Source organism: Dromiciops gliroides, chromosome 1 (assembly GCF_019393635.1).
Source record: "Dromiciops gliroides isolate mDroGli1 chromosome 1, mDroGli1.pri, whole genome shotgun sequence".
In the NCBI taxonomy this organism is placed as follows: Eukaryota; Metazoa; Chordata; class Mammalia; order Microbiotheria; family Microbiotheriidae; genus Dromiciops; species Dromiciops gliroides.
The window spans coordinates 711,253,078-711,277,220 of NC_057861.1; the positions used below are offsets into that span (position 1 = coordinate 711,253,078).

Below are 24,143 nucleotides of genomic sequence, written 5' to 3' on the forward strand. Positions count from 1 at the left end.
ACATATTACATTAAAGTTGAACATCAAGAACAGAGTACTTTTTTTAATTTAGAATTTTATTTTTTCCCAAATTACATGTAAAAACAAATTTTAACATTGATTTTTAAAACTTGGTGTTCCAAATTCTCTTCTTCCCTCCCTCCCTACCCCCCACCCCACCCCGTAAGAACTCAAGCAATTTAATATAAGTTATACATGTGTAGTCATTTGAAACATTTCCACATTAGTCAGGTTGTGAAAGAAAACAGACAAAAAAAAACCTTTAGAAAAAGGCATTTTAAAAAATTGTGCTTCAGTCTGTATTCAGATACCATCAGTTCTTTCTCTGCAGATGGACTGGATTTTTCATAAATATTTCAGAGCTATCTTGCTGAAAATAACTAAGTCATTCACAGCAGATCATCTTACAATATTGCTGTTATTTTGTATACAGTACATTTCACTTTGCATCAGCTCATGGAAGTCTTTCCAGGTTTTTCTGATAGCATCTTGCTCATCATTTCTTATAGCACAATGGCAAAGAATAGAGTACATTTGTAAGGGAAAAGCAAAACAATTCCAAGATACATTTGTACCGTTAAACTTAAGCAAATCCGTAACTTTGAGTGTTGAGGCCCCTAGGATAAAATTAAGGTGTTGTCACTCACAGAGATCCAAACAAATGTAAGTTCCTAAAACAGTTATTATATTGATACATTGTAAAAATAATGTCTTTTGGAATCTTCCAACGTTAACATGTCTGTCTATTGCTAGTGGCTTAAATGGAGGCCTAGTTATTTTAGCTATAGCATCAAAGCTATTAAATTCTGTTCTGCCTATAAAGTTTGACCATAATATTTGGTTTCTTCATTGTCAGAGGTATCTTTTTCACTCACTGCTATGACCACAATAACACCTTTGTGTTTAGTTGTATTTATATTCTTTATACTTATAACATATTCTTGTCTCCCCCGTTACAATTCAAGCACCTTCTGAGTAGAGTTGGTTTGATTTGTTTTATTTGTATCCCTAGCCCCCAGCACAGTGGCTGTGGCCCATAGAAAGTAGTTCTTAGATGCTTGCCGATGGATTGATTGATGCTTTGTCAGAAGTCAAATTTGCATTATAAATATGTGCTACTGGATCGATTATGTGTTGTGTTTATTTTTTTCAGACTGTTCTCTTTGTATAAGAAAATTCTTGTCCTATAAAACACAGTGTCCGACCTGTTGTGTGGTGAGTTTTATATGAAAACTTTTCTTAACATCTCTCAATCATAAGTACTGACCTTTCAAAACTATAAAGTCACACAGGGGCTGTGTGTTTGCCGATTGCAGCTACACTGAAGACATTTGAGTGGAGTGGTGTGGAAAGTGCCTTCAGAAACTTATGGGAGTGTGGCTTTGTAAAATTTGGATGATACTTTTATGTTGACATTGCTTATCAATTAAGCCTGAATTGGGAAATAAAAACTTTAAGCTCAGGAGAACTATATTCCCTTTAATGTCATATTCTTAGGCTACTTATCTTCTTGAATTATTGAATTCTGGTGGAAAATGTGATGGTGCATTTGTGCATAAACTCACTGTCTGTGCAGTGGTGCCAGGGGCTCATAGCACAGAAAACCCAGGAGTACATGGCATGTGTCCATGACAATGAACCTCATTCATCTAGCACCTTTCTTTCTCAAGCTAGACACTCCTTCTCAGATAGAACTCTGGGACTTAGCTTTGTTAGTTCTACAAGACCAGAGTAAGAGAAATATGTTCAGAGAGAAGGAATAAATCAAGAAAGGGAGAAAAAAGGGAAGAAAGGAAGGAAGAAAAAGACCAAGAAATCTAGTGAAAGAGGAATATTTATAAAAGTTTGACTTTCTTGTTTCTCTTCCAAAAAATGAGCCAATCCCACTTCATCCAATTCCTGTTTGATGTCAGGGTGAACCCTTTAATTTCTTAGAGCCTCAATAAAATGGGGCTATCATGAGTGTGATCTGGAAAGTGCTTTTCAGAACTCCGAAGTGCTATATAGTGAAGTATTACTATTTTTGTCAGGGTATTCAACTTCCTGTGCCTAGTTCTTTGTCTTTGAAATAAAGAAGAGAGTATTTAACTCCTTAAGATTATTATAAGACTAGAATCATTTAGTGTATGAAAAAAGATTGCCTTTTTTCTTAGTGCTCTATGAATTAAGTGTATTACGATCCTACTTGGGAGCCAGTGTGGTAAAAGGGATGGAGCCTTTGATTTGCAATCAGAGGACCTGAGTTTGAATCTCAGCTCTGCCACTTATTTTGTGAACTTGTGAAACTCATCTGTAAAACAAGGGGGTTGGACTAGATGATGTCTAAGATCCTTTTCAACTCTAGATCTTATTCTCATTTTTTCCTCTTAGAAAAGTGCCTTTCTACCACCACCAGTCTCCCCAGGGGGACTCAAACCCTACTTCTCACTGACTTGATTTGTGCATATCATATTATCATGTAATGATATGTCATCTTGTTCATAGCTAACCTATTGTAAATTCCATTAAACTAGTCTTAACCCCTTCCCCCCCAAAAAATAGACTCATAGGAGACTATTCTTCAAGCTGCTACATTTATCTTTTCATGAGCTCATTGCTCAAAAGATGATATCTCTTAGTAGCCACTCCTCTAAATCACCGTGTTTGTTACCTCTCTGTGGAAGCATATGTAAGCCAGCTGAATGGGAAGGTTTGAAGAAGTCTTGCCCATAATAGGATCTGTCTGCAGACAGTACAGATCGGTAGTGTTTTTACCAACTGCTTTGGAGTTGTTTCATCAGATTTCTAGTTAGATATTGATTCACTGTTCTGAGAGGCATGTAGTGGTCTTTGTTGGAAGCTTTAATAGGATGAGTTAGCAATGGGGATAGTGGATTAGGGTGAAGGGTAGCAGAAAGTATCATGCATTTTGTAAAAACAAGATTCTGACAAGTTAATTATTGCCTATTTGAACATTTTCCATCTGTTGTTTTTCTTTTCTAGACAGTCACAGAGCCTGACCTGAAAAATAACCGGATATTAGATGAACTGGTAAAAAGTTTTAGTTCAGCACGGTATGGCCTAATTTTATCTTTAATCCCCAGCTTCCCTTTCTTGCTCATTATAATATTTCACATTGGAATATATCTTCCATATACACACTTTTTGTTTAGGATATCTGGGATTGCATGTTTTGATTGTGGAAGAAGGGGTAGAGCTAATGAAGACTTTGATGTTGGTAACTCACAGAAGGAAAATTTGAATTTTCTCTCTGTGTTTGTGTGTGTATGTGTATATACATGTGTATATGTGTGCAATATACTTATACACATGAATGTGTATACATGTATGTGTACATGTGCATATATACACATCTATACTCACATGTATATTATATATATAATATATATACATATGTTTCAGAAACTCTACTGTTTTGAAAAATAATTCTTAGTAAAGTACTAACAGTGGAAATAATAAGACATCCCGGTTTTTAGCCTAGTTTATGACTGAATGATTTTATTGCTTTGCTACTTGAAAGATATTTTGGAATATGTTAATGTAATAAGCTAATAAGTACTTTTTCACTACTTGTATTGTTGTATACATTTTTTTCCCATTGTAAATTCTTTTTTAGCCTCTCCTGAAGTAGCCAGTTAGTCATTTTTTCTCTTATTGTAGCCATTTGGTAATATCACATAGTATTTGTTCTTGGTATATTGGTATATTATTCCTTTCAGATATTTAATGTTTTATAGTAGATGGTCCAGAGTTTGTATGATTCTGGCACAGTGGTTAGGTCTCTATCCTAGAGTCAGGAAGACTTGAGTTCAGATTTGGCCTCAGACACTTACTAGCTCTGTGACCCTGGACAAATTACTTAACGTTTGTTTGTCTCAGTTTCCCCAACTGTAAAATAGGGTTAATAATAATAGCACCAATTTCACAGGGTTCTTGTAAGGATCCTATGAGATAATATCTGTAAGTGCTTAGCACAGTGGCTTGCACATTGTGGGTGCTTAAATAAATGGTTGTTTCTTTCTTCCAATGATTCTTCCATTATCACTGTAAAAGCAAAAGAAATTGTCACAGAAATGAAAGCCATCTTGTATTTTTTCATTTTTATGGATTATCATAGGCATTAAGTGGCTAGGTTCCTTACTGGCCATAAGCTTCCCCATTGTTAGTGAGGCTGGCCCTCAGAGTAGACTCTGTTTATTACTATGATCGCTCAGAGCCTTTTCTACCTAGTTCTAGAGGGAAGGTCCTAGCATTGAGAGGGATTGGGAAAGTCTTCTTTTTGGATGTAAGATTTTAGCTGAACTTGAAGGAATCCTGGAAAGTCAGGAGGCTGAGACGAAGAGGGAGAGAATCCTAGGCATGGTGGACAACTAGAGAAAGATTCAGGCAGTTTTTTTTATGAGGAATATTGAGAGGCCATTTTTATCGTATTGTAGAGTATGTAGGGATGAGCAAGGCATAAAAAGATTGGAAAGCTAGAAAGTTGCAAGGTAGGCTTTGAAGCCAAACAGGATTTTATATTTGATCCTGGAGGGAATAGGGAGCCATTGGAATTTTTTGAATGGGGGAATGATATGGTCAGACTTGTGTTTTAGAAAGATAACTTTGATAGCTGAGTGTAAGATGGGCTGGAGCAGGGATACCCACCAGCAGGCTATTGCAGTAGTCTAAGCATGAGGTGATGAGGTCCAGTACCAAGAAGATGGCAGTGTCAGAAGTGAGAAGGGAGTGATGAGAAATGCTATAAAGGTGGAAATGACAGGTCATGATGACTGATTGGATATGGCAGGAAAGAGAGTGAGAAGTTGAGGATGATAGTTTGGGAGACTGAAAGGATGGTGGGTCTTTGATAGGGAAGTTAGGAAAGGGAAGATTTGGGGGGAATGATAATGAACTCAGTTTTGGACATGTCCCATTTAAGGTGTCTTATAGGACTTTGATATGTCCAATAGGCAGTTGGAAATGTGAGTCTGGAGGTCAGCAGAGAGGCTAGGCTAGATAAGTATATCTGAGAATCATCAGTATAGAGATGATAATGGAATTCATAGGAGTTGATGAGAACATCAAGTGAAATCGTATTGAGGAAGAAGAGAAGGTGGCCCAGGACAGAGCTTTGGGGGGAACCCCCCCCCCCCACCACCACCATTTGTAGATGTGTCCTGGCTGAAGATCCAGCAAAGGAGACTGAGAAGGAGCAGTCAGGTAGAGGAGGACCAGGAGAGAGCTGTGACATGACAGTCTAGAAAGAAGAGAGGGAATATCAAGGAGAAGAGGGTGATTGACAGTGTATAAGACTGGACTGAAATCAAAGTGAAAAATGACTCAAACATCAGAATGAAGATTGAAAAAAGGCCATTAGCTTTGGCCATTGAGAGATCTTTAGTAACTTTGCAGAGAGCAGTTCCAATCGAATGATGAAGTCAGAAGCCAGAGAGCACAGTGGAAACATAGATTGTAGACAGCTTTGTCAGGAAGTTTGCCACCAACGGAAGGAAAGATAAAGGACAATAGCTTGTGAGGATGGACAGAACAAGTGACTTTTTTTTGAGGATGGGGTAGATGGACATATTTGTAGGTAGAAGAGAAGTAGGGAGAGATTGAAAATAAGTGAGAGAGGGATTAGATGGTATTGTAAAAAAATTAATTATTAACTATAACTAACCTGGAAAATTTATATAATTGGACTTATGAAAAATTATGATTATATGAAAAACGATAAGTTTAGATAAATTATAATTGGGCCGTAAGTCCTGCCGTGGTCGCCATTCAAATGTAGAATATTTTAAAATGACTAGCCTAATTTTGGGGGGACTAAACTGTGGATGACTAATCTGGGGACTTTTGACTGTTTGGCTATCTGACTGCTGTTAATTTAATGTGGGCCGTTTATAAAGTTCCACCACACTGCTCCACTCCCAAATTGATAAACAAAATATTAAGAAGTCTCTTAACTAAATAATCAAAGCAGAGTTTATTTATGAGATACTATTTAAAATTAAGAATACAGGGAAATAAAATGTACAACCTGAGTGCTTTGCAGTGCCTCTCTTTCCCACCTGCTGCCTTGGAACTTTTTTAATACAATAAGGGCCTTAGCCACCTCTTGCCTTAGGGCACAAGTACTTTATTCTAACTCTGAGCCCCTTTCACTTTGTAAATCCCCCTGCTTCTAACTTTCCTCTCCTTACTGCCACTGGTTGAACCCCTGTGTTTCTCTCTCACCGACCTTCTGTCTGTCTGCTCTGTCAGTCTGCCCATCAGCCTCTCTTTTCCCTGCTCCTAGTCCTTCTCGTCTTCTCCTGCATCCTTGTAGCTCCTGTCTGTCTTCTCCAACCTTTGCCGTCTCCTCAGCAGCCTCTTGACCTCTTCTTGTCCATCACCCCAAAGTCTAACTCCCAGGTCTATATATACCTTTTCTTCTCTCCACTCAAATCTCAGGGCTTCCTGTGCCCCCACAGACCAAGCTAATCCTCCAGCCAGGGCTGCGGCTGGTGGTGGTGGGGGTGGGGGGGGAATGGTGCGCTCCAGCCTCATGTGCCTCAGCACAGGCTATCCAGGATCTTTTGGATAGCTCCGCTCAGGTCGGAGGGAGCGTTTTTTACCCCAGCTGTCTGACCTGGTGTCTTGTACAGCCCACAGGGCTTTCTGGCTCAGCTGAAGCAGAGGGGGAGGGGCACCAGCCCCTCCCACACAGAAGAGACCCTGAGGGCCTAAGGCTTTCCAATCTTAGCCCAAAGGTAGGGTCCCCAAATCAAAATAAATTCCCACAATGGGTTGGGGGTGGGGATGGAGAATGGGTTTGAAGCTGAGACTTCAGAAGCAGAGACTAGAATGGGGCTGGTCTGACCTACCAGAGTCTGTAATCGTTGAGGAAAAAGTTCAGGTGAGTTATCACTATTTCTAGGGATTTGGCTTCAGGGTAGAGTCTTCTCAAGGCCTTTAGCAGCTCAGGTGAGGGGACCGGTGGGAGGTGCTGAAGGAATAGTGTTTCTCCCCTTTGAGGGAAGGCAGGAAGCCTGGGTATGATGGAATGGCCTTTCTTAGTTTATTCCTATCATCTGCCTCCTTTGTTCCTCTTCAGATCCTGCTGAGGGCAGGGGCTATTTTTTTGCCTTTCTTTTCATCCCCAGCACTTAGCACAGTGCCTGACACATAGTAGGTACTTAATAAAGGTTTGTTTACTTGACTTTAAAGTTCCTTTCAGCTCCAAGTCTGTGATCATAAGCTACTACCACTCTGGTGGTATCTAATAAGAGCCAGTATTTATATAGACTAAGTTTTGCAAAGTGTTTTACAAACATTATTCTATTTTATCCTTACAATAGCTCTGGGAGGGAGGTACTATATTATTCCATTTTTCAGATGAGGCAGTTGAGACAGATTGAGGTTTAGTGACTTGCCTTGCATCGCACAGATAGTGTCTGAGGCTAGATTTGAACCCAGGTCTTCCTGATACCAGGTCCAACCCTCTATCCATTGTACGATATTGCTGCCCAATGAGAGGCAAGAAAGACAAGGACTACTGAAAACCACAAATCATATAACCAGTAAACATTGATTAAGGGCCTTCTCTGTGTCAGGAGCTATTCTAAGCACTGGGGATATGAAGACAAATGTGAAATATTTCCTGCCAACAAGATCCTTACATTCTAATGGAGGAGACAACATATGCCTATATAGGTACATATGAAATACCTACAAAGCAGGTATAAATACTTCAAACATTACCCAGAAGTTTTAGATCTCTTCCTTAGAGACTTATAAGCAGGAACCTGTCATTCATCTTTGTATCTTCCATAGTGGCCTTAGTAGATAAGTAATAAATTAACTAATCTTTTACCTGCTTCACTAACTAGGAGCAAACAGCTGGCTTGAATTATCCCCTTTTATTTCCCTTACTTCAAAGCAGATAGCCATGACAGGGCACAGAAACAAGCATCCCAAAAGTATTTTTTAATCTACTGATAAAAATCTTACTAATTAGCAGCAAAATAGCCAAAAGATAGGTAGCTGGTAAGATAATCGGCTCTTGGATAATTAATAATTGAGTGTATCTTGTTGGAGAAAATCACCTTTTCTAAGGTCTCCTTTTCTGACATTTCAAAAGATTTGTGAAACTAATAAAAATCAGTTCAAGAAACATTTAAATGCGTAGCATATATGAGGGACTGTCCTAAGTACCAGATGCACCAAGTCTATGGACCACCTCTCTTCAGTAAAACATTGTGGGTAATATTCTCCTATTTTTAAAAGAGAAGTTGGTAAGTTTTTGGCATCAGGTGACAGAATGTCCATTTTAGGACACAGTAGTAACATATGAAAAAATTTTAAGAAAATACCTACCAATCTTTTCTAAGGCTCAACAATAATCTTGGGCTTTATAGATATAGGCTATTATTAACATCATCATCTTAAATTGGCTGTATTTCTCTTTAATGGAACTCAGACACCAACTGAGGAATGGTTTTGGAATAGACGTGAAGAGCTTCTCTGCTTTCACAATATCCAGATACTTTAAGTAGTTATGTGACGTGACACAAATCCCAAGTCTGCTCTACATGGTTTTGTTTTTTTTTTAAGGTAGCAAAAGACAATTATTTGTCAGTATATTACCATATATAGTTCAACTTGGGAAAACAAATACCTATGCACATTCCTTACTCTGAGGAGAATTCACCACTCTAAGCTTGAACATTATACACAGGATGCAAACTACTGAGGAGAAGTATTATACTTTTTTCCCTGAACATAAGTGAGGCACTTCAAGAACATGAGTTTGAGGGAGAGATAATTCTTGTCTGGGGAGAATTAAGAAGACCTCCTGGGAAGGGTGTCACCGGAGATGGGCCTTGAGGCCTTAAAGAGAACAATACAGATCTCATCAGGTAGAGATGAGATAGCTTTCCCAGAGGAGGAGAGCATACAGAATGAGATTAGGTGCCATCAAGTAATCTTAGCTTGATAGGAGAAAAGTGGTACTGAAAGGGAGCAGTATAAAATAGGACAAGAAAGACGTGTTGAAACCGGAGTATTGATGACTTTTAATAGCAGGTAAAAACGTTTACACTTTATTTGTTAGGCAATAGAGAGCCAATAAAAAGTTCTTTGAGAATGGGAGTGACTGCTATAAGTTTTCCCTGGCTTGGCTTTAACTGAGATGTTTGCTTAAAAAAAAACAACATAGCATGCACACACACGCACACATGCACACATGCATGCACTCACAACAACAACAACAAAATCTAACTGTTTTTAAGAGGGAAAAACATTTCATTTGATAAAGCAAAATGCCATTAAAGGTTCTCCTCTGCCAAGGTGTCTTTCATGCTTCACATCCCATTCGACCATCTGCCATGGCTGGCTCCTTGCTGCTATTCATTCCGGTCTACTGGACCACCTCAGACAATGGCCTGGGTCACTTAATACAGTCAGCTTGGAACCACTGGTACCATATTCTCCTTATTAGTGAGTGAGTCAACCAGTGCAAATGCATGTGGCCCATTATTTCTAGCCAACCTCAGACATCCTGATCATGCTTCACTTCCTTTTTCACTGTCTACCCCAGCCATCTTAGTTATTTTGATTATTTCTCTTGTATGGTTTTTTAATAATCTGTAATTCTTCATTTGAGAACTGTTCATAATCTTTAGCTAATTATCCGTTAGGGAATGGCTTTTTCCCTATAAGCTTTGGATATTTGATCCATATCAGAAATATTGGATGCAAAATTATTTTTTCCCAGTTGCTTATTTCCTTTTCCTAATTGTGTTAATTTTGTTTATGCAATTATTTTTCAATTTCATGTTATTGAAATTATACATTCTATCTTTTGTGATTACTGTTCATTTCTTGTTTAGTAAATATTTTTCCCTCAGCTGTAGTTCTACCTTCCTGCATTCTGTAACGATTGGAATGACGCCACCTTCTGGAGACTTACTGTAGGAAAGCTCCACCATGAACAGAAGGTCTCTGAGGGCAAGACCATGCGTCTTTTCTTTGGTGTCAGGAAGTGACGTTGCTTGTGGGAGGAAGAAGGGGGAGGCTGGCGCTCTGACTTGCTCTCTTTCCTGTGGACTCTGGCGGAGAGCGGAGCTAGGAATGCTCTCTCCCTTTAATAGATAGAAGAGTCTAGGCCTTTCTCTCTCCCTTTACAAAATTCTTATTCTCCTTAATAAATGCTTAAAAGTCTAAACTCTTGCTAAAGCTTATAATTTATTGGCGACCACTCATTAGATATTTTAGACAGTGTAGCTAAAATTTTAGTCCCTTAACAATTCTTAATCAAAGAACTCTGCACTAATTAACTTTTTCTTTATCACTGGTGGTTACTGTTCTATAAAGCTACTACTAAATTATAGGGGTGATTGAGGAAGTGGCTGTGTGGAAGTGTTTTATCCCATGATTAATTAATGGCCCCAGGCTGCTTTGCTTTTTGAGTTCTTGTCAATTTTTTATACATTTTCTATTTCCTCCTTTGTATCCAAATCTGCCCCATATTTAGCATGGTGGAAAGAATACTATGTTTGAAGTAGAAAAAAAACCCCAAACAACCTAGGTTCAAATTCTGCACTTGTCACTTGATATGTGACCTTGGGCAGGTCACATGACATCTCTGAGCCTCCTTTTCCTCATCCATAAAATGAAGAGGTTCAAGTAGATGATCTCTTGTCTTCTAAGTTCCCTCTTAACTCTAGCTGTATATTCCTGTGCTCCTTCCTCTATGGTATTGCTTCGAATTGTTGTCATTGTGCCTCATTACAGCAACCTCATCTCCCTCCTTACTAGTCTGCTAATCTTTATCAATAGTTCTACTTTCTCTTTTCCTACCCACTTCTTCACCATTTGTAATCTGACTTCCAGCCCTGCCATTTCACTGAAACTGCTCTCTCCAAGGTTACCAGTAATCTCTTTATTGCCAAATCCAGTGACCTCGTCTGATTTCTCATCTTTCTTAACTTCTCTCTAGCGTTGAGGAGAGGGAATTATTATCAAATCAGAGATAATATTTATAAAGCATTTATTACAATCTCTGGCACAAAGTGGGTGCTACATAAATGCTTATTCCCTACCCTCCCTCTTCTCCTCTTTTTTTTTTTTTTTTGCACGGCAATCGGAGTTAAGTGACTTGCCCAGGGTCACACAGCTAGTAAGTATCAAGTGTCTGAGGCTGGATTTGAACTTGGGTACTCCTGAATCCAAGGCCGGTGCTTTATCCACTGCACCACCTAGCTGCCCCCTTCCTCTTCTCCTCTCGAACTCTCTACAAGGTCTGCTGAGGTGTTGTTGACCATCTCATTCTCCTGGATACACCTCTCTGGGTTTTCATGACTCTGCACTCCTGGTTTTCCTCCTCTATGTCTTCCTCCTTAGTCTCTTGTGTGGTATTATCATCCATCTTCCACCCCCTAATGTTGAGTTATATACTGAGGCTCTAGACCCTCGTCTCTTTTTTTCTCTACACTTTCAGTCATAGTTATCACATCAACTTCCGTGGGTTAAATTATCATCATTATGTAGATGACAACCTGAGCTCTATATCTATCTCTCCGGTATCTCTCCTGAGCTTCCATATTACTAGATGTCCAACTGGACATGTCTTCCTGGATGACTTTTAGACATCTCAAACTCACCATGTCCAAAACCAAACTCATTATCTTCCCTACAAAAGACACTCCTTTTCCTAACTTTCTAATTTGTGGAGGGTCCCATGATCTCTCCAGTCACTTGGTTTGAAATCTCTGTAACAATTGGAATGATGCCACCTGCTGGAGATTTACTGTAGCAAAGCTCCGCCATGAGGAGAAGGGGTCTGAGGGCAAGATATCCGGCTCTTTAGCATCAGGAAGCGACATTTGCTTGTGGGAGGAAGAGGGAGCGAGGCTGGTGCTCTCATGCTCTTTCCTCAGGACTCGGGTGGAGAAAGGAGCTAGAAATGCGCTCTCCCTTTGATAGATACATGAATCTAGGCCTTTCTCTTTCTCTTCACCACATTCTTGTTCTCAATAAATGCTTAAAAGTCTAACTCTTGCTAAAGCCTATAATTTATTGGCGACCACTCATTAGATATTTTAGACAGACTAGATAGAATTTTAGCCCCTTACATTTCAGAGATATTTTTGATGCTTTATACCCTCACCCCTCATACCCAATCAATTACCAGGTTCTGTTAGTTTTTCCTTCATAACAGCTTTTGTTTGTTGTTGTTCAGTCCTTTTTGTCATGTCCAACTCCATGACCCCATTTGGAGTTTTCTTGGCAAAGATATTGGAGTGGTTTGCTATTTCCTTCTCCAGTCCCTTTTATAGATGATGAAACTGAGGCAAACAGGGTGAAATGGTTTCCCTAGGGTCACATAGCTAATAATTGTTTGAGGCCGAATTTGAACTCAGATCTTCCAGACTCTGAGCCAGTGCCACATCTACTGTGCCACCTAGCTACCCCTAACACTTCTCTGTCCCCATCTCACCATCCATATAACAGCACCATTGTTAGTATTCTCTACTATGGATATATATTTCAGCATTTATCCATTTGTGCACATGTTTTGTCTTTCCCTCAACCCCAGAGTAAAATGTAAGCTCCTTGAGAGCAGGAACTCTTCCATTTATATTTATATCTCTAGCATTGAGCATAGTACCAGCTTTCTAGCAGACATTTAATAAATACTTGTATGCTTGAATTGAATTGAACTAATTACAAATTACTTCATCATCTAGGATTTGTATAGTTGAAATAACATTGGACTTAATAAAGCCTTTGTTTCATCTTCTGTAACATGAGATAATTAGGTTATCTTTAAATGAAAGAGAAATGTCTATTTTTCTAAGGTAATAATACCAAGTCACTATAATATGCTTTCTTAGGTAGGGGTATTTTAAAAGAGAATTACCAAATTAAATTTTACTTTAAACATAAATTTTGGAAACACAATTCAATTAGAGTTAACTTTTGGGGGGTCCAGTTTTTAAGGTACCTATCTTGGTATATGCTTTAATTCTATTTAAATTAACATGCTTTATTTAAAATATGGGGAGACAGTTTTGTCACTGTTTGTGCTGCCCTTTCCCTCCTCTCCTTTGCTGTATTCTGACCAAGATCATTGATCTGGTATAGGAGGAGAGAGCGAGAAAGGAAGTGGGAGAGACAGATTCAACTGAGCTTTGAAGAAAATAAAAAAGTCATCTTTGAGGTTGTCTGCCAACTAAACATAGATGCTGAGCTAAAATGTTACCACTGCAACAGTATTTTATCAATGCTGGTTTTATCTCAGAGATGAATGGTGTTTATTTTACTTTGCTATAATGGAATGAAAGCTTTCTTAGCTAAAGGTTTTGCACTGAAAATCTGAACTTTGAAAGGGAGAGACAGGATACTGATTGAGGTTATGTGTGATTTATGCTGTGTTGGTCTTGTTCATGGAAACAGCGATAGTTCACAAATACTTTGTTTTTATGTAAAATAAAATTTTTGCTTATTAGCCTTGGGCTTATTTTAAGTTTTAGGGTCTCTGAATTGCAGCTGATCATTTTAAATAAAATTAAATAGGTCATCTTTATGTGTCTATGAACATATGTGAATATTGTTTCTGGGCCTTTAGGTGGCTCCATGTGAGTAAGTGAATTGGTAACTGTTTAGTATCTGTTAATGTAATATTCTAATGAAACTACTGAGCAGGGCATTTTGGGCCAGTTTGATCCCATCCAACTCTATGATTCTGTTGTCCTCTAGATATAATGTAAGCACTTTAGTAGACATGTTAACTTCAGGCTTTAGGAGAAAAGATGTTTGACCTAAGTAATATATAACTATAAGCAGCATTTAATCGTTCTCTGTAATTGTTTAGATTTCAGTTAATAGATTACAGACTGAATGTTAGTAACAAGGGTTCTGGGAAGACAGGTTTTGCTTGTTCACTGTTAATGGAGCTCTGAATTAGAACTCCCATTCTGTGAAGCCATTTGGAATTATACAAATAAAGTGACAAAAATGCCCATAGTCTTTAATGCAAAAATCTCACTGCTAGACATATACGACAAGGAAATCATTATAAGAAGAAAGGCTGCATGTACACCAAAATGATTCTAGAAGCACTTTTTGTGCTAGTAAACAAGAAAAAATTTGTACTCATTGATTGGGGGATGACTAAAAACATGGTAGCACATGAATATAATGGAATATTATGCTATAAAAAAATTACAAAGGAGAGATATGAGAAGACATGTCACCTTTTGTGGAACATTCATAAAATGTCATTCTTTTTTAATGTTTTGATTTCTGATGAAATTTTCTTCTCTCTATCTTTGCCCTTTTTTAAAAGAAAGTTCTTTTTTAAGTTGATAGCTCTCTGGGAGGGAAGGGATACAAGATGATTTAAAAGCAAGAGATATCAATAAAATTCTATCAAAATAGATTTTAGACTAGGACATTTGTTTATTTAAGTCAACCTTGCAGCTACATTCCTGAAGTATATCAGCCTGACAAAGAAGTTCTTAATTTTTAACAATGTAGGTGATTCAATAATCTGACTCTTTTACTCTATATGTATGTGTGTGTGTGTTTTTTCCCCCTTCCTTTCCCTTATGGTTTTATCCCAGATGCCCAGTGGTGTGTTCACCCTCAGTAATAAAGATTAAGAGAACAAAAAGAGCAGTTTGGTAAAACTGACCAACCAGGCCTTATAGTCTGTGTATTCGGCACCTCTGGTCCCTGCCTTTACAAAGAAGGGAAGGAGTTGAGTTTTCTTATTTCTCCTTTGGGGTCAAGCTGGGTCATTATAATTAAACAGCATTCAGTTTTGCTTTATTTTAGTTCTTTTAATTTACATAATTGTAGTCATTTTGTATATCATTTTTCTGGTTTCTCTTCACTTTGCATCATTTTCTAAAAGACTTCCGGGGGCAGCTAGGTGGCACAGTTGATAAAGTACTGGCCCTGGATTCAGGAAGACCTGAGTTCATATCTGGCTTCAGACACTTGACACTTACTAGCTGTGTGACCCTGGGCAAGTCACTTAACCCCCGCCAGCAAAAAACAAAACAAAACAAAGACTTCCTAAGTTTCTTTGTGTTCTTCATATTCACCATTTCTTACTATGAAGTAGTATAATCTGTTACATTTGTGTACCACAATTTCTTGAGCCATTTCTTATTCGATGCACATCTTCCTTTGGTACTACAAAAAGGCTCTGCTGTATATACTTTGATGTATATGAGACCTATTGGGGTAAGTGTCTTACAGTGAGAGCTTTGGGGCGTAGATATTTTATTTACTTTCTTGGAATAATTCCAAATTGCTTTCCAGAATAATTAGAACATGTCATCACTTTACCAACATTGCATGACTATGCCTGCTTTTCTATAGCTGTTGCAACATTAGCTCTTCTTCTTTATATCACAGAAAGTATATTTTTGTTTTGTTGTTATTATAAAACTTAAGATTTTAAAACAAAAAACAGTAGGTAATGGAGGGAGGGGCAGATAAATAATCTAGACCACTTAATACATTCATTGTTTGTTGTCCTAATCGAAAGTTTGTTTGTTGTCCTCCAAGGAATCATCTGTCGCAGTTCACCCTGGATTCACCACCAATATCTCCTCTGCCCTCCTGCACAAAGAATATTTCTGGCAAAATCCAAGTTCCTAAAGTGCACGTGGGTTCTTCCTTAAGACAAGAAAACAGAATGATGGATTCTTACTTGGTAAAAGAAATTCATTCTTCCATAAAAACACCAGAGAAGCCAAAGAGAGTCAAAGAAGGGAAAATCAATCCTATAGGAAAAAAGCAAAACAGTTCTACAGAGATAAAAGGGGCATCAAGTGAAGCAAGGGAGGCTCAAAGGTCCACTTCTGTTAATGGCCCTGAGAAACCATCTACATCTGCTTTTAAGGAAGTTACAAAAGGTAGGAAACTATTTTCTTGTTTTTTTTTCCTTCTTTATAAAAAATTTCTCACCCCAAAGAACAGTTATATAAGGTCACATTCCTGAAGTGGAAGGAGAGGGAAAGGATGTACTAGATTTCAACTTAGTACTTGGAGTTTGATAGACACATGTACCTTTAACATTGAGATTAGGAATTCAGACTGAAGTCCTGCCCTTTGTGCCAACCTATTCCACTTCTGTATAGTATCCTTTGAATGATCTCCCTAAAACACTTTCATTATGTCATTTTGCTTATAAACCCCAAATGGCATTGCCTTACCCATAGGAGATATATCAAATTATTTGGCCTGTCATTCTGAATCTTTTGCAGTCTGGCTTGTATTAACTTTCTCACTTTATCTCTCATTATTCCTTACCACAAATTTCTTTTTCAAACCAATCTCACATTTTCTTGAATATCCCATGTTTGCTTTCACCTCCTAGGCCTTGCACGTTGGATTCCTGTTGCCCAAATCCAAATTATAGCCAGTCTTAAGATCCTAAACCATTTTTTCTCATGTTGATTTATTCTTTCTTAGGACTTCTGCAATACTTGTTTCCTGGATCATCTATTTTATACTTCAAGGGAGTGAATATATACTGACTTATTTAACTGTTTCATTTGTGTATGTTTTCTTTCTTTAAAAAAAAAAATTCATTCTGAATTTATCAAACACCAACTAAAATAGGTATTTCTAAATAGAAAGTAGAACAGAAAAAGGTACATGAAACCAGAAACTTTTCTCATATAATATACTTATTCTGTGAGTCCATCCACTCACACAGTGGGTACAATATTGAACATGCCAGTTTTTCACTGAATATTTGGTTTGAATTTTGACTCAGTTTATTAATAAAAGCTTCTACTATAGTCTTATCCTGGCACTTCATTTTGGAGGTGACACATGGTTCTTGTAAGCTATGCTAATGGAATATAAGCTTTAGAGTAAGTCATACCACACTGGAAGGGCTTCATGTACTTCTAGTATTAAATCCCTACTATGTGTATGACACTGGGTTGAGTAAATGCTTTGTCTGAGGTGCACTGTGTTAAGCATTTTGAACAATACAAAGAAGAGCTAAATCCTGGTCCCTGCCCTCAAATAATAGCTCAAATTGCCTTTTTAAAAATATTTCTTTTTTTCTATCAAAGAAAATCTGATTTTTTTCCCTCTTACTTCCCCTCTTCCCATTGAGAAAGAAAGAAAAATAAGACAGTTACAAATATGAATAATCAAGCAAGACTTTCTGACATTAACTATGGTTAAAAAAAAGTCTTGATCTTCTCTCTGAACTTTTTTGGCTCTACTGTATATCAGGAAGTGGGTACGCCATGTTACATCATGAATCTTCTGGAGTCATGGTTGCTCATTTTATACAGTTACCAAATCTTTCAAGGTTGTTTGTTTTTATAATATTGTTATTGTTAAAATTTTTCTACTAGTTCTGCTCACTTCACTCTGCATCAGTTCATAAGCTTTCCCAGGTTTTTCTGAAGCCATTCTTTTCATCATTTCTTATAGCAAAATACCATTCAGTCACATTCATATATAACTTGTTCAAGCTTTCCCAAATTCATGGGTGCCCCCTCAGTTTCCAGTTCTTTGCCTTTGCTAAAAAGGGCTGCTATAAATATTTTTGTACATCTTTAGATAGAATTTGTTTTAGGATTAATCCTTCCCTTAAATAATCCTTGCTTTTCCCCACTTCTTCTCCTTTCCCCCCTTTTCTTCTTTTTTTACCTGTTGACTGAAATGTATTTCTCTACCCATTTTTGTATGTGTGTGTTCTTCTCTCCTTTGGCCATTTCAGATGAGAGTGAGGTTCAAATGTCACCCAATCCCTTCATCCCTTCCTCCTTGTTTTTACTTATGTACTCCAATTATATAACATAATTTCCCCCATCTTTTGTGATGTTTAAAATATAAATGTGGGTCCTAATCTGCCCTGCCCCCTCCCAGTTTTGGGGGGGAAGCTGGCTAAAATCACTGATAAATTCAGCAAGATTTTAGGTTTTTAAGGATTTATTAAAGTGTATTAGAAGATAGTGAAGAGAGAGTCAGTATAGCCAGAGAGAAACCTTTGCTTTTCCTAGTAGTCCACGTGAAGTCCCTCACCACATCAAAGTCCTGGATGGAAAGGGGGGGCCCTCCTGTTCTCTGTCTCCCGCCACCAAATCAGTTCCAGATGAAAAGAGAGAGATCTGGTGAGCCAGCCTCAACTTCCTATTTCCTGTCTCTCTCCCCAAAAGGGGAGGTCCTTTAAGCTGATTGGTTGAGGGTCGTCTCCTGCTAACATCAGTAGTCCACAGTCTTTGAGAACAACACCCCACTCAGGGCCAGCCAGGTATGGTCTCGATTTAATCATTCTTAAGTAGATACTCAGTCAATTTCTCAGTCTCACCCAATTCAAACCATTCTAAATCACTTCAGGTGGGGCCCCTGGGCTCTGCCAAATCCTATTATTTAATCACACTTTCTTAAACCTTCTGCCCTTTTCCCAGAGAATATCCTTCTTCTCCTTCCCATTTGCTCCTTAAGATCATTAAAACATAGCAGATCTATTCTCCAAGTCATAGCCTCATTAGGTTTGTTCACTGACCATTGATTATATAGAGTTCTGAGTGGATATATCATCTCATCTGTAGGATATTAGGTATCATCTCCTTATTAGAATCCTTGTTTAATCCCTTATGATTGTTCACTCATGCTTGTTTTTCTTTTTCTGTCTTTCTTGCCTTCTCTATTTGTACTTCAAAGTTTCTATGCAGCACTCTGGTCTTTTCATCAAGAATTTTGGAGGTCCTCTATTTCATTAAAGTTCTATTTTACCCCTTCTAGAATTATTCTCAGTTTTTCTGGGTAAGTTATTTTTGGTTGTAAGTCTATATCTTTTACGTTCTGGAATATTATATTCTAAGCTCTTCTCTCCATTATAGTGGTGACTACTAAATCATAGTTAATCCTGACCGTGGCTATTTGGTATGTGAATTCTTTCTTTCTGTTTACTTGTAGTATTTTTAAAATTTGACTTGGAAACTCTGGATTTTGGCTCTGATGTTCCTGGGAGTTTTCATTTTGAGGTTTCTTCCATGAGGTTGCCAGTAGATTCTTTCTATTTCCACTTTTGTCTTCTGGGTGTAAGATATCTGGGCATTTATCTTGTGAGAAAATAATGGGATTTGGCAGATACTCAAAGACTCACCTGGAGGTTAATCTAAACTGATTGAATTAAGTGAGAGTGATTGACTGCTGATTCAAGTTAATTATATTGTAACCACACCTGGCTAGCCCTTAAGATGGTATTGTTCTCAGAAGCTAAGGACTTTGAACTCAACTCCAGATCACCTTCAAGTCCAGTGAACCACCAGACCAGGCTGGAACTCTAGGCTAGATAGGCCTTTTCTTAACTTTCTGAACTCCACTGTTTTCCTTTTTACTAATACCTAGTATGCTTTAATAAATGCTTAATGCCCAAAGACTGGTGCTAAAGCTTCTAATTTAAGGCGGCCACACATTTAGATTTTTAAATATCACAGTCTTTTTTATTTCTTCAGATGTGATGTTTAGATTCTTTCTTGGGTCTTTCATTGTAGTATATTTATGTTTTCAAGTAGTCAATGATTAAGTTATCTCTCCTTGATTTTTCCAAGTCATTTTTACTATGAGATAATTTATACTTCTATTTTTTCAGTATTTTGACTTTGTTTTAATATTTACAGTTGATTCCTGAAATCTTCATTCAAATTTTTAGGGGCTTTGTTTGGGCAAGGTTGTGTACCTCTCATGGTAAGCTGATAATTCCCTTTCCAATTCTTTCTTCCTTGCTCTCATTTCCCCCTCCAGTATTCTCTTTTTAAAGCTTATAAAAATTCTTCATGTCTTCCAGGAATTCTAGTTGAACATGTGGCCAAACTCTGTTTTTCTTTTGAGATTTTGTTTGTTGATGTTTTGGAGTTATTCTCTTCTGGGTTTGTATTTTAAGTGTCCCTGTCATCATAATAGCTTTTTATGGTAGAATTATTTTTTCTTTGTTTTTTCATTCTTCCAACCTCACTTCTGAGTTTATGTGAGGGCAGGTTCTGTACACTTCTGGAGGGAATGGCTGGATTGATCTTGTGTCCTTCTGTGCTCTAGGGTCTGTCTCAGTCAGTTAATATTAAGTGCCTTCTATGTGCTACCCATTGTACTTAGTGCTAGGCAAATAAAAAGATAATCTTTAGACTGTGCCTGCTTCAAGAAGCTCACAAGCTTCTGCCACTTTCTTGGTGTATTGAGTATTGTGTTATTCCAGGATTCAGGGACAGCTCAGGCTAGAAAGCTGCACACTTCCATTGTTGCCAAAGTGTTCTGATTTAGGGCAGAGTCAGATTGTTGCCCTCCTGGTTTAAGCTGTGCAAGTTCTTGCTCTAGGCTTAGGTCTGAGCAATGTACCTGTGCTGTGTTTTTACTCCAGTTAGATTTCCAGCAGATTGCTGCTGGACTCAGCTACTATGAGCTAGCTGGAAAGCTCTATAGCTTTGGAGTGACAGAACTGCTTTCTCCTCTTTGATCTGCCCTGGAATTCCTGTCCTGGTTGTTTTGCTGCAGGCTTCAGACTGAGCTTAAGGCTGGAACTGACTGAGACCCTTTTCTGTTCTTGGGGTCAGAGCCACACAGCTGCTGCTGGCTTCTGAATGTGCTCTTTGCTTATAGTACATAGCCTAGGGTTTGTGACCTCCTTCTTTTTTTCTTTTTAAAAAATTATTGAATTAGTATTTTATTTTTTCCTCAATTACATATAAAAACAATTTTTAACATTCATTCAAAAAAATTTTGAGTTCCGAATTCCTCCTTTCCCTCTCCTCCCTTGAGAAGGTACGTGATTTGATATAGATTATACATGTGTAGTCATGCAAAACAGTTCCATGATAGTCATGTTGTGAAAGAAAACACATACAAAAAAAAACTCAAGAAAAATAAAGTTTAAAAAAAAGTATGCTTTGATATGCATTCAGACTCCATCAGTTCTTTCTCTGGAGATTGATAGCATTTTTTGTCATAAGTCCTCTGGAATTATCCTAGATTATTGTATATTGCTGAGAATAGCTAAGTCATTCACAGATGATCATTGTAGAATATTGCTGTTACCGTGTACAGTGTTCTGGTTCTGCTCATTTCACTTTGTATCAGTTCATCTAAGTCTTTCCAGGTTTTTCTGAGAGCATCCTGCTTTTTCATTTCTCATAGCATAATAGTTATTACATCACTACAACTTGTTCAGCCATTCCTCCATTGATGGACATCCCCTCAATTTCAAATTGTTTGTAGCCTCTTTGAAAGGCTACCCCTAGGCTTGGTCTGCCCTGGATATATGACCCAGAATAGGACAGTTAGTGAGAAAGCTATCACTTAGTTCTCGTTTTTGTAGCCTACACAAAGTCAAGCCCTGCTCTGCTGAATGAGGTTGATGCTCAGCCCCTTCAGCACTGGAATGCTCAGTGCTACTGGTGCCCAGACCTCTTTGTCTGTCTCCCTTTTCTGACCCGGGGCTGGAAAAATGACTCTATTTTTTTTTCTTGGATTTCCCTATTAAGATTTAGTCTGGTGTATTTTCTCTATCATGGGGTACACCTTAGCTGCACTTCTTGATGCTCTGCCATCTTGGCTACACCTCAACTTGCCTGTAGTTTGATGACATATGCTTAAAATTGTAGATCGAGGATGGAAGAATTGGCTAATAATTGGGTTCAATAATAGTGTTGTCTGGTCTAACAGAACTTTCTGAGAATTAGTTTGTCATTATATAATCTGCTTCTAGCTTATGTGAATTTTTAGCGAAGTGTTCACAAAATAGTTGTGATAAAGGAAGATAAAGGAAGTCTATCTAAAAAAGTATTTAACTAATAGGTGAAACCCTCAGCCAACTCTCAGTCTTTTATTTCATTCTTGGTATTCTTTACTTATGATCCTACAGATTTCCTGATTTCTTTTCTCACCTTGTTTTCCTTACCTTCCACTGACTTTCTACTTTGTTTTTCTAAAAGAGTATTTAATGACATACCTTAAAGTATGCTTTACAAATACTATTATTATTGCTGCTGCTGCTGTTGTTATGATTTTTACTTATCTTTTTCTGCACCCAAAATAGGCAAATTGATTTTTTCCCTTCTCTACAAATAACATGTATATTTTTAAATGCAGTGGAATGTCCCGTTTGCAGTGTGAGCATCCCTGAGACCTATATAAATAAGCACTTAGATAGCTGCTTGTCACGGGAAGACAAGAAGGAAAGCCTTAGAAGGTGAGTAATTTAAATATAACTTTTGAATAGATTAAACTTTTTGGTTCTTTTGTTTTATATATTGATTAAATTGAATTCAACTCTCATGTTGCCCTGTGTATATTCTCTTGTTTTTCTTTGTTTCTCCTTTTTTCTTAACTCTGTCTAAATCTGTTGTTGGGACAGTTAACAGAATTTGGCCTAAACAGAAAATCTATTGTCTTGGTAATATATTATTTCATACTAGATGATTTTCCTCATTAGTTTCAAAATTGCAGTTAACTCCCAACTCTCCCAGAAGTCTAAAATAGCAGTATTGTTTCTAACATCTACGAAGAGCTTCATAATTTGTTAATGTGCTGATTTTTAGCACTAACTCTTTTGTCTTGTAGGGCATTATGTGAATGAGTATCTTAGCAGTTTTAATTTTAAAGAATCATTTGTTTTTCAATTCTACCTTGTAACCAAATATTAAGGAAATGCTAGCATACTTGTTTAGTTTCAGCCAATATGCCAACTTGTTAAATATTTACCACCTTTGTGCTCAGTTTTGTAGTATATTTGTCCTCACCTAGGATGTTCCACATTAAGCATGGTATTCCTTCGTAAGTCAGTTGACTACTGTTGATGTACCTCTTGATAAGTGAAGGGTTAAAGTTAACATTGTTTTCTTTCTTTTTTTTTTTTAAAAACCAACTTGCTACCTAAATCTTTATTATTATATTGGTAATTTTTTAGGTGCCACCATTAATAAGGGTTTTTATTTTTTGTTTTTTGGGTTTTTTTTTTTTTTTGCAGGGCAATGGGGGTTAAGTGACTTGCCAGGGTCACACAGCTAGTTAAGTGTAAAGTGTCTGAGGGCAGATTTGAACTCAGGTCCTCCTGAATCCAGGGCCTCTGCTTTTATCCACTGTGCCATCTAGCTACCCCAGTAAGGGATTTTATAGACCAAGAGTTTTGCAAAGATCAAATGAGATAATATACGTAAAACATTTTGTAAACCTAAATAAAGCTTTATATAAATATTAGTTATTTTTTATTCTGTAAGAAACATAGGCTTATTTAAAAAGTTTCTAAAATCAAACTTAGGAATATCACACATTAAATACAAAAGTCAAGCCTTGTACTTATCCTTTGATTTGTTATATGATTATTTTGAAGATGGAATTTTAGTTTCAACTATGGTTTTTCCTTCATGGTTTGTTAAACTGTTTTGATTGGTTGGCTTAATAGTCTGTTTAGTTGTCTCTATTTCATTTAAGTGACAACCAAGTACAGTGAATAGAGAGCCAACTGTATATATTCTGTATGTAGGTTGTTATTTACTTTGTGTTGCCTGCATTAGAATATAAGCTCCTTGAGGATAGAGGCAATATGCTTGCCTTTCTTTGAATCCCCAGGGCTTAGTACAGTGCTGGGTACTTAATAATTACTTAATCAATTCTTGTTGACTGACTGACTAACTTTGGAGTCAGGAAGACCTGGGTTTAAGTCTCAACTTCTGACATCAATTGGTTATGTGACTCTGGACTTAATGATTTAACCACTCTGTGCCTCAGATAATTCTGAAAGATACGGATTCTTAAGCTTTTTTTGTGTCATGATCCCCAGTGGTAGTGTGGCGAAACCCATGGGCCCCTGCTCAGAATAATGTTTTAAAATAATTTTTTATTGAGATTTTTTGTTTTATGTCACAAGAATTCCTTGCAGAGTCCCTACCCTCGCTGAGAGTCATCTCATATAAAAAATAATTTTCTTTAAAGAAAAAAAAAAGAGGAAGAGAAAAAGAATCAGCAAAAGTGATCAATACATAGAAAAAAAATCTGAAAATATATGCAGTGTACCACACCCATGGAAAACCACACCTCTGCAAAAGAGTATGGTGGCAGCATCTTCTCATATCTTTTTTTGGAGCTGTGCTTGTTCTTTGTAATTTTGTAACATTCATTTTTTATTGTTTGAT

General features: G+C 37.4%; 1 protein-coding gene across 3 annotated transcripts in view; it reads left to right on the top strand.

Annotated features, from left to right (window-relative positions):
* The window catches only part of RAD18 (RAD18 E3 ubiquitin protein ligase), a 132,484-nt gene that overhangs the window by 7,382 nt on the left and 100,959 nt on the right, over positions 1-24,143 (top strand). For all 3 annotated transcript variants that reach the window (XM_043975450.1, XM_043975448.1, XM_043975449.1), the window contains exons 3-6: positions 1,154-1,215; positions 2,983-3,053; positions 15,550-15,899; positions 22,102-22,201. In XM_043975450.1, the coding sequence (XP_043831385.1) occupies positions 1,154-1,215; positions 2,983-3,053; positions 15,550-15,899; positions 22,102-22,201 (583 nt within the window). The remainder of the gene's footprint in view (positions 1-1,153; positions 1,216-2,982; positions 3,054-15,549; positions 15,900-22,101; positions 22,202-24,143) is intronic.